This window comes from Bidens hawaiensis, unplaced genomic scaffold (assembly GCF_021521415.1).
Source record: "Bidens hawaiensis isolate Kalapana, Puna unplaced genomic scaffold, B.hawaiensis_p1.1 tig00004748_1, whole genome shotgun sequence".
NCBI classification, from domain to species: domain Eukaryota; kingdom Viridiplantae; phylum Streptophyta; class Magnoliopsida; order Asterales; family Asteraceae; genus Bidens; species Bidens hawaiensis.
Window position 1 is genome coordinate 1026920 of NW_027491294.1, and position 11548 is coordinate 1038467.

Sequence of the window (11548 nt, forward strand, 5' to 3'; positions counted from 1 at the left end):
CCAATGTGTGAGTGGATTTTTTTTTTTGTTATTAGTTAGGTCATATTTCTATGAAAAGTATAAATGGGTCGCATGTTCCTCTCTTTTATGTGTTCATGATGCCGAAATAGTATTTGATACTTTAATAGCCAACTTTTATGTCTAGGTTCACGAATTGCTTAATGTCGCAACTTTTGTACCATGTTATTTTGATATATAGCCTTTTAACAAAATTTGGAAATGTTAATACAAAGTGAAAGAAAATATTAGTAAGTTCTTCTCCTGATGTTAGGTCAATTGTTGTTTGGCCCAAGTGTAAGGCCCAACCTAAGAATTAGGGTTTTATTATGTTTGGTAATGTCTTGGCTAACAAGTTAGGTTAGTCCTATATAAACCGAGTTATGATTAGACATTAGATGTGGTGAGTTTGGTGTAACCGAGTTAGGGTTCATCAAAAGTCAAACCGAGTTAGGGTTTGAGGGTTTGTAATCAGTTTTTAGAGTGATATTTTCTGATTAATATAAATGAGAGTTATTCGTTTAATTCGTGTGTTGATTATCGATACAGGACTTGAATTGGTATCAGAGCCAAGTTCAAGAAATCGATAATCGGTAGGCGGCGATCGGTGGCTTGGGGGAAGCTATCGTCGGCGCATATCGGAACCAAGGGTTTCCGAATCGGGGTCTATTTGCTAAAACAGGTCAGTCAGACTTGTTTGCTCCGGCAGCGGAATTACGGTTCTTCCGGCTGTTGCGGTGTCTACAAACGACAGCAGGTTGGGCGAACATGAGGTAACGTTTATATTGTACGGAGGCATCGATAAGAAGAATAAGAATATTCTGTTGATCGGCCTTCTTTATTGTTCGAAACCAGGGATCGATTTACGTGATTTATTTCTTCTGTGATTTTAGGGGGGGCCGTAGGGTATCACAAAAGTCAACAAATTGTAAACTAGGAATTCAGTTTGATTTATTGTGCACACAGGTTACGAAAGAAGAAAATATAAATATATTTATATTTTGTTGCAATTATATTTGTTTTTCAAGAGGTAATCGTGATCAGGTTGTTACGAGTCAGTAGGTTCGGTTCTGAAAAGTTGTTCTGGACTAAGTGTTCGTATTTGTTCCAACGAAGTGGAGCAAGGGTGTTCGACAACGTCAATGACAGGTGATAAAGAAGAGCCGATAATCCAACCCAAATCAAGTGGGGGGATATCGTTACAGGTTCCAAAACTACACGGAACTAATTACATCACATGGTCGATTGTGGTGGAAGCGATCTTAGATGATCAAGAATTATGGGAAGTTGTTCAACCGAATGAGGGTGCCGTTTTTGATGCAAAGAAGAATAAAACAGCAACGTCGTTTTTGTTCCAAGTTATGGAAGGTAATATTTTTCTTCAGGTTTTTCAATACAAGAATGCTCGAGAAATATGGACGGCTTTGAAGGCACAGTTTGTTGGGGCCGAGCGAGTCCAAAAGGCTCGACTCCTAACGTTGAAAAGTGAATTTGAGAAACTCAAGATGACGGAAGACGAGACTGTTTATCAGTTTGCGGGAAAAATAACTGGTATGGTTTCAAAGGCAACGGGTCTTGGTCACGTGTTCAAGCAAGATGTCTTGGTGAAGAAGTTACTGGATGCGGTTCCAGACAAATACTTAAACTTGGTAGTATCAATCGAGCAAACGGATGATCTCGATAGTATGAGGTTTGAAGATGTTGTTGGAAGATTTAAGGCGTTTGAGGAACGTCTACGAGGGAGAGAACGCACTTCAAATTCACAAGGTCAGTTACTTTTCAATCGGACAGAAAGTAATTACAAAGGGAAGTCGTATAATCAGTCCGGTAGCCGAGGTAAGGGTTGGTCGAGTTCACGGGGACGTGAAAAGGGCCGTGAAACCGGAGGTCAAGATCGAGAGGATGAGGATCAAGATGGTTGTGAAAACCAAGATGGTCAACATCGTGGGTCAAGGTATACGGGTCAAAGAAAGGATCGTCAACGGAGAAGAAAGGATGTGTCACAGGTTCAGTGTTTACGTTGTGATGAGTTCGGTCACTTTGCGTCTTCGTGTCCGGAACGTATGAAGAAAAAGGAAGAATCTAATTTGAACAAAATTGATGATTTTGATCCAAGTTTATTTATGATAAAAGGTGATCAGAAAACGGTTTTTCTGAATGAAGATGGTGTGATTCCAAATCGTTTCGAAACTGAACCGATGGAGAAAGATGTTTTGTATCTCGACAACGGAGCATCGAATCACATGACGGGTAATAAATCGTATTTTTATGAATTGAATGAACAAGTCACGGGAACGGTGAAGTTCGGAGATGAATCTTGTATTGATATTCGGGGAAAAGGGTCGGTCTTAATTGAAGGAAAAACGGGGGAGCTACGTTTGTTGACCGATGTCTACTACATTCCGAGCTTACAGTGCAATATCATAAGTCTTGGTCAAGCAACGGAAGGTGGATGCGAGATTTACATGAAACATGATTTGCTAACCATTAAAGATGATGCAGGTAAGCTTTTGATGAAGGTGACAAGGACCAAGAATCGATTGTACAAGATTAGTCTCAAGATAACAAGTCCCGATAAACGAGCTATCATTGGAATGAAGAATTTTGCAGGTAGGGATCTTCAAAGAATTGGACAGAAAGAAGACAAGTCGGTTACGAGTCAGATTCCAATAAAAGATCCAAGTTCCAAAATTCAAAGTCCAAATAAGAGAGTTCAAGAAACTAAACGTGTGGTCAAGGAAGTGATTCAAGCCCAAGGGAAAGGCGTCTAATGATCAAACGAAGCAAGTGTGTCTTCTAGCCAAGTGGAGCCTAAAGAACACTGCAAGAGATCATGAAAAGCCTCGGGAGAATCAACAGAATGCTGACAAGCGTGAAGTTGAAGACCCGCCAATTTCGAGTAGGAAATTAGGGGGTGAGTCGGGTGACTCGGGTACAACAATTGCGGGGGTGATTGTTGGGTCAATTGTTGTTTGGCGCAAGTGTAAGGCCCAACCCAAGAATTAGGGTTTTATTATGTTTGGTAATGTCTTGGCTAACAAGTTAGGTTAGTCCTATATAAACTGAGTTATGGTTAGACATTAGATGTGGTGAGTTTGGTGTAACCGAGTTAGGGTTCATCAAGAGTCAAACCGAGTTAGGGTTTGAGGGTTTGTAATCAGTTTTTAGAGTGATATTTTCTGATTAATATAAACGAGAGTTATTCGTTTAATTCGTGTGTTGATTATCGATACAGGACTTGACATGATGTCATGAAAAATTGATGTGGTGTGAATTTTCAACAAGTATCTATAATCTGACTTATTAAGAACGTTTAAAAATCATTTATGATACGGAAAAAAACTTTATTTTGAATAGAGCTTTGTTTTCGGTATTGTTGGAAAAAAATTAAACACCGTTAGAGTTAATCTATGTAGTGCGACATGAATTTTGGTACCTACATTCCGAGCTATCAATTCACGTGCGAAAAAAATACACCATCAAAGAATATTTATATTTGAATATAACTTTTGTTTTCAATAAAATTTATACCGTAATATTGAGAAAAAAATAAACATAACTTTTTATTTAGAATTTAAATATTTTATTTTAAAAGAAGATGATTTTATTTAACTTTAAACGTCTTCAATCAGCTTTTCTTTAATTATGTTATGATATAAATTTTATTTAAACAAAGTTATATCAATATAATATCTTTTGTCTACAAAAGGTATCATTAAGCATTCTCAGTCTATACTCTAAAAGTTCATTAGAGGATTTTGTAAATTATAGAGTATGGTTGTGTTCTCGGTTAGGGATCTCCAATTGATACACAGAACGACTCCGTTAGGAAATAACAAGAAGAAAGGTCTCTATGATGTCATTATGACGACTTGTTGGTGTGTTTGCATGGCAAGAAAAAAGGCTACTTTTGAGGGCAATGTTATCACAGCTTATATGATTGTGAACGAATTAAAGTCTTGTTTATTTGGATAAAAATTTGGTCGTCGTTTTAAATCAGTATGTTAGAAAAATTGGTGTAATTTCTTTTTTTTTTTTAAATTATTATTGTGTTTGTGGCTTCTAGTTTCTTGCTAGTCATCGCTTAATGAAAGTTGCGGTAAAATAAATATATAAAAGTTTGAACAAATTAATATATTAAAGGTAATACTTAAATAAATTTAAATAAAAAATTTATACTCCCTCCGTCCCATCATAAGTGTCATAATTTGATTTTTCAAGTCTTATTTGTTTAACTTTAACCGGCAATATTTTTTCAAGTCATTTGTGAACTCATGGGTCATGTATTACTCATCACTTCATGGTGCAAGCATCTTTTTTCTTTTTGTACGGCCAACAACAAAGTGTCAAAAGTATATTAAAGCAATCAACAAGAAACTGAGCAAAAACACGCACCAAAGTACAGAAGCAAGTCAGCAACACACCAACAAAAACTAAAACACACTCTCTCCCAAGTAATATATTTCCGCTTCGATCAGTTCTTCCCAATTAAACTAGTAGTTTACCCGTCTGGTAAGAGTAGTTCATTCTCATCCACCATTTTCTCACTGGGTTTTATGAATCTCTTAAAACATCATCGTCTCGTTCCTGTTTTTTCCATAATACCCAACCGTCCTTTCTTCAGCACGTTATTCACGACCTTTCTTTTACAACTCTGAGGCGATCTTGAATTAACCTCCACACGAAACAAACGACTTTTAAACGGACCCGTTTGACTCAAAAGAAGTTTTCTAACTGGGCTTCCAAAACAAGACCTTTTCATAGGGCTGATCATTTTGTATTAACCAAACCGACCCGAGAACCAAAAATCCAGTAAAACTGAGACCAAGGACCGGACTTCTAATGCCCCATTCGGTTTATGTCAGTCTCGATTACCAAGACCGATTTAAAAGGATGAAAAATTGGAAAGGGAACTAAGGTAACTCCGTAACTAATCCGAAGAAATTCCGGCCAAAATAAGCGGCAGCACGGAAGAGACATTTGACCCTCTTTAACTAATTGTTGCAGTTGAGACGTTAAGATGAAAAATAAAACCTTATAACCAGTAGGACCAAAAATAAATCCTAGAGCAATATTTTGAATTCTAAACTTGATGTAAATATTGTCGTTAAAACACCGTGTATAAATGTGTAAATAATAATAAAATTCATTAAAAAATTGCCACTTGACACATTATTTTACTTGAAAAATTCATCTGAAACAAACAAATCGTTGGTCATAAATTATGAATCCCATCATGACATAAAATGGTTAGGATTCATTTGCTATTATTATTATCATTATTAATTAATTAATTAATTATTATAAGTATAGTCCTTATAGCTGGTTAATTTCTCGTTTGCTTTTATCAAGATCCATTTTTTGTGGTATTTCATCTTCTGCTATGACTGAAACAGTGATCAATTCTTGGTCGTTTCCACCATCAACAGGTTTTATAGCCACACCGCGTCGACGAGAGTGTGGCTTTCCAGCTTCATCTGATGTCATGTCTTTTGGTTCTTTGAAGTGGGCTTGTTTAGAAAGTTCTTCAATAGCCTCGGATATCTTCTCAACACACTTTATAATGTCGACTAGTATCGAAGTGACTGCAATGACCGGTATGGTTTCTAGGATGTCGTCTCGTTCTACTGGCATGGACTTTTTTAATGTGACATTGAGGTCATCTATTGCCTTTTGGCAATTTTCTATATGAACTGCTGAAGAAGAAGGTTGCACCATTAGGTTCATCGAATTTCCTAATTCTTTTAACGTTTTTCCTACTTCGGAGCTCATTTTCATGCAGGGTTCTTGAACTGTTATTTGAAACTCTGAGGGTACCTATTTAACAACATAATTAGTTATTTTAGATCAAGTTATATATATAGATTAATAGTGTTACATATCATAAATATTATAGTTAATCATACTTCATATTTTGCGTCGAGATATCCACTAAGAGCTTCAATATGGTATGCGCATTGTCGTGTATAAACTCCAATCTTCAAGTATTGTTTCCATGGGTGATTAAACCTAAATTTTCCATGTCCTATCTCCCACCATGCGAAATTTGCCTATTTTCATATTGTTCATTAAAAGTTGATCAATAACTAATGGACTTATGTACATTAAATGAACAAAAGTTTTAGCTTGTCCGTACATATATGCATACATATGTTTTAAAAAATAAAAAATAGAGTATATAAAGTATGCTAACCAGTGACTCTTCGGTGGCTTTAGAATTTAGAACACTTTTATATGCAGAAAGAAATGACTTGTCACCTTTAGAAACTCTATAGTATTCTTCCCCAAATCCTATAAGACATATTTGTTAATTTCTATTAGATGCAATATAATTTGTAATAAACTAAAGAAAATAGAAATCATGAAATGTGTTACAAAAATGTATATATATATTTAAACAAACCTTCTAAGAAGCTTGCAAGTTTTCCCAAGTTAGTAACAATGTGTTTATGAAGATCTTCACCGGCCCACACAGGAAAAACAAACATAGAGATGACTACACAAGTAGCGCCACCGAAAATGATTGTCAAAAGTCGTTGGTGAGCCAGTTTTATAATTTTATCAACTCGATAACCCGAGACAGATACTAAACTAAAAGTGAGTATGAATATCAGGACCCCATAATCGTACTTCTTTTTTATGTTGGGAATGAATCTTGAAAAGGTGGCAGCAGCAACTAGGAAAAAAAAGTTCAATAACAATTTCAGAATCTAAATCAACATTAATCATAAAATATATAAGAGATCAAGTTAAAGATTTTACCTAATAAGAAAACAAGTAAACCAAGAACGATGGGTTTAATGGTTGGCCCGAATAGGCTGCCAAATGATTCGGCCCCGACTCCTAATGCACCAGCTGGTAAGGTTGCAAAGCCCCTATTCATGCCTTTACTCAAAGTCGCACCTAATGAAACACATGTGAAGTAAAAACAGTTAGGAATTAGGATTGATGCAATTAAATCGACGACGACTAAATTTGTGACACTTAAATCAAACAAAACATTTATTGCAAATATTATGAATGTGCATTAAATCGTAAATATGAGTTTTTAGGATAATCGTCAAACGGATTAAATCAGATCACTCTCTCATGCAAGTTAATTTTGTCTTATTTGACATTTAATAATTTCTATCTTTTTTTAACGGCTATTTGAATCACTGTCCCATCTAATCATCTCCAGTAAATCTTATATGATATTAATAAGTTTCAAATTAAAAGTAAGTATTTTCATTATGTATTTAACTATATGCATTTGTATTTGGTAATGCACACGGTCTGCTTATAATTGTGGTATAATTAAGTTGCTTACCCACAGTGTACTCAAAAACAACAACCACCGTCAAGATCGCCCACATGCCGGCATCACCCATGCCATCATAGAATGGTTGTAGATAGTAAATCATGGAGACCAATGTGATGGCCAATGCCACTTTCAAAGAGTGTATAATCCTTCTCGGATCATCAACCGCGACGTTCTTGATATTGGAGGCAAAATCAACTATGTCATGCTTGATCTTTGAAGGCGAGGTTGCGGTTTTAAGGCAAGTAAAAAGGGTGGTTAGTGATGGTGAAGAATCATTCTCCATGGCCATATATGGAGGCTATGTAGCAGCTGATCTAAGATGAGATGAGAGATAGCTTATCAAGTAAAATGAGATTGGCCTGATATATATATATACGTAGGCTGAGTTCTCAAAAGTGTGTTTTGTATAACAAAACAAATATTAATGAGTTTGAATATGCATATATCCTTTTTAAAAAGAGTGTGAAGAAATGAGTATGTCTTTGAGATAGTGGTACATGATGACCTATCAACTAGGTTTAAATCCTTAAAAAGAAAAAGAAAAGAAAAGTGTCTTATATGTGTTCCAAAAGAAATTAAGAGTGGTATAAAATGATTATTATGAAAGATAATAAATAATGGACTAAACACTAAGGCTAGATGTATTAACAAAGAAAAAAAAGGTAGCTTGTAAGCTATAAAAGGCCCGAGCATACAAGAGAAAAAAAATTACATTAGTCCCTAACAATTAAAAACCAACAGTCTAACTACAAAATAAAATTAACGAAATTAAACATACACTAATTTTCTCAGTCCCAACTCCCAACATTTGTTGCTCCTATTAATAATATAGTGTTTTCTAATGCAACTAAGAAATGAAAATGTTTAGTGTATTTGTATAATTAATCTGAGTTATTCTAGCTTGTGTTTTATGAGTGCTAATTAACAACCGTAAATATTTTGTTATTAAATGTTAATTGAGAAATATTATTCTCTAAACCTTTTATCCAAACAATTGTGTTTTTAAAACTAAGAAAATTTATGAATTAATTAAAATAAAACTAAAATTTAAGTAATTAAAAAGCTTAATGGGTATAAATAAAAACTTTACCATGAAAATATTATATGTAACACAAATTACAATTTTTTTTCTTTGATTTATTAATTTACCATTAAATTTATTAAATTCGTATGATAAAAAAGATTGTTCTCATTTCTTTTTGCTTGTGGTGAGTGGAAGTCCAGATTTTACCTTTTGAATATTTTTTTATACTAAAAAAATAAAGTGCTCTCGCATAACCCTTGCAAAGTGTGTTATTTTAATTTAGTTTTGACATATAAAAATTAAAACTATCTATGTTTTTATCAGTTTGGAATTCACAATCAAACAAAACAAAAGAATTTAAGTGAACGATGTGCATAACATGTATATATAGTGAAGTAGTGCTGACATCAGTAACGGGTTCGATCAAGAAAAAATTCACAAGGGTTGAAAGATGGTCGGTATCAAACTTTTTTAGGGGTCGATCGGGATTTTAATATATATTTACCTTAAAAAATAGTTTTTCATAGCGTCGGCCGACACCTACCCCTTTTGTATAGGCCCGTCACTGGCTAACGTATAGTGTATACCCGTACACGATAAGACACGAACACGAAACATGTATGCATGTACGTACATGACACGATAACTTAGCGTGCACTGTTTCCTAAACACGAACACGGACACGAACCTTTTAATTAATACTATGTATACACGATAAGACATGATAAGAATACTTATATCTCCTAACAAACAAATAATTAATTAAAGCGAACCAAATGCATATAACTATACTCGAATCAGAAGAAGGTTCGATTTAGGTCAAGTAGTTAAGGTACAATACATATATTATTATATTTTTAGTTATAAAAAAATCTAATCAGGTACTAAAAGGTACTTAATATGTAACGTGTATTTACTTGTTTAGATAAGAAAATTAACAGATTAATTCGTGCCTACCTGTTTAGCACACGAAACTTGTTAAGGCCATACACTATACCTCTTAAGATCAAGCAGGTTCATGTCATGTATTCATGTACGTGTCCAAATTGCTAGCCCTAAGCGAAAGCAAGAAAACAAGTACACAATTACGTACTACTCAAATAAGAAAATTGATCAAGGTTTGAATGTGTGCTAATAACAATTAATTACAAATGTACCCTTATAAACGAGAGTTTTAAACTTGGCAATTTAAAAATATTTCAGAAATTATAAATTAGCGAATATCGGAATTTAGATATAAAATAATAATAAATAGCGTAAATAAGTGAGAAAACATGTCAGGCTAAATTTGAAAATATTTATGTTATCAATTAAAAGAAGTAAATAATAATTGAAATAAGAACAATCACGAAAAACACACTCAATCTTATTGGATATGAAACATAAGAAATCAATAGCCTAATGCTCGGGGCTTGTTCACGATTACAAAAGAACTATGAATAACAAGAAATGATCGAGAGAGACAATCAAACTAAACTAACTAAAACCCTAACTTTAGTATATAACAACCATGCTCACAATTAACTAACAACCAAGTTTTCGATTTTACATCTTTAGTCCCTTAAGTTTCTTCCGTAGTACAAACTTGAAACTACACTTCAATAAATCATCACTTAAATGTTTCCCAGTAGTACACTTTTAACCTCTATACTTTGTAACAACTGTTTGTCTTGTATTGATCGAGCCATAACATCAACATTTTAAAAGTTGTGAGAATTGGGGATAACGTCTTCACCTCAATTGATGAAATTTGGGCCTTGTTGTTGGATAACATGAACAAGAGAGCATAAGCAAATAGCAGTAATTTTCAGATAAGAAAATTGATCAAATTCTGAATATGCAAGACGATTACAAAGTTGCACTACTAAAGTTGAGTTTTAAATTTCTTAAGTTTGATAAAAAAATTTGAAATGACGAATTAATTATTTAACATTGCAGAGCGAAATAAAGAAAACACGAACACCTAAAATTAATTATCAAATAAGAAAATTGATGAATGCTAATACCCTCCGCTGTGGAGATGTCAAAAGCCCAGTCGCCCGCCAAAGCCCACAACACCACCATTACCACTTTGACGCCAAACTCATTTTATCATTCAGTTCCCTCCGATTAAAGACATGCCTCCTTTCGGTGAGTGGGGTCCACTTCAAACTGACAAATCATATGCAGAAACACATACACCCATTTATTTTATTTAAACTACAACGTACGTATTAGTTAAAGGTAAGCTATTTAAAACTTCACTATCTATATAACAGCGATGTGATGTTTTAACTAAAATCTTCTAGTTAACCAAGAACACGTTATATTAATATGATTGACAAGACTCGAGTGAAATTCATCATTGCCAATGTTTTTACACATGGAGGCTTGTTCAAAAGATTTATAATTGCAAATGACAGACTTCGTCACTTCACTTTCATTCTCAAATTCAATGAGAATTAAAAGACCTAATATCTAGGACGCACACTTGACTGACACAAAACCAATAATGCAAGAAAACTAAGTAGTCAAACGTCTTTTAACTTAAGCGGTTAAGTTCGGACACCAATAACTACCCTATCAAATAGATCATCCTTATGCTCAAAGAAGGGAACATGGTGAACTAACACATCCACCACAAGGAAACCCACAACTGGGAAAACCATATAGCTCAACTTGAATAAAATCCTCCAAAAAAGCTTGAACCAACGATTTCATATAAGGAAAGTCGTGAAGCTACTGCTGAGCCAATTGGCCTTTGGTTACATGTTAAATAACTATTAAACTTATACATAAAAAAACCTTTAAAAATGATTTTAAAGACACCTACAATATATGAATTAATAGAATTTATATATGTTTTTGGTGTAACTCACAATTTAAACCTAAGTCAGGATAAAAAAATATTTATTTTTATTTGAGATGGATGAAGTCCTTGCTATAGCAATTTAATTTATTATTATTATTATTATTATTATTATTATTATTATTATATGTCTTATCAAGTTGTCTTAGAGATGGAGAAACAAGTGATTAGGGTTTAATTATTACCACTATCATTACAAGAAAATATTACTATGTTAACTGTTACCTTATTAGCTTAGTTAGACCGCTATTTCAGATTCCAGCTTACTTTTAAAACAACCCATACGCTCTTTGACTCTACTCCTAAATTGCAATTCCTTTTTATATCTTTTTATTGTCTTTGGAATTTGAAACTTCGCAATTTTAACAGTATAAAA

At 33.8% G+C, this 11548-nt stretch overlaps 1 protein-coding gene across 1 annotated transcript; it reads right to left on the bottom strand.

Moving 5' to 3' along the window:
• Window positions 1-5313: 5313 nt before the first annotated feature.
• Window positions 5314-7706, bottom strand: LOC143627914 (aluminum-activated malate transporter 8-like). Its single transcript, XM_077097630.1, has 6 exons — window positions 7307-7706; window positions 6760-6900; window positions 6401-6673; window positions 6191-6288; window positions 5904-6047; window positions 5314-5814 (listed from the first exon to the last, which is right to left on the bottom strand). The coding sequence occupies exons 1-6, from the start codon at window positions 7587-7589 to the stop codon at window positions 5314-5316; spliced, it is 1440 nt and encodes a 479-aa protein (XP_076953745.1). The 5' UTR covers window positions 7590-7706.
• Between the last annotated feature and the right edge of the window lie 3842 nt (window positions 7707-11548).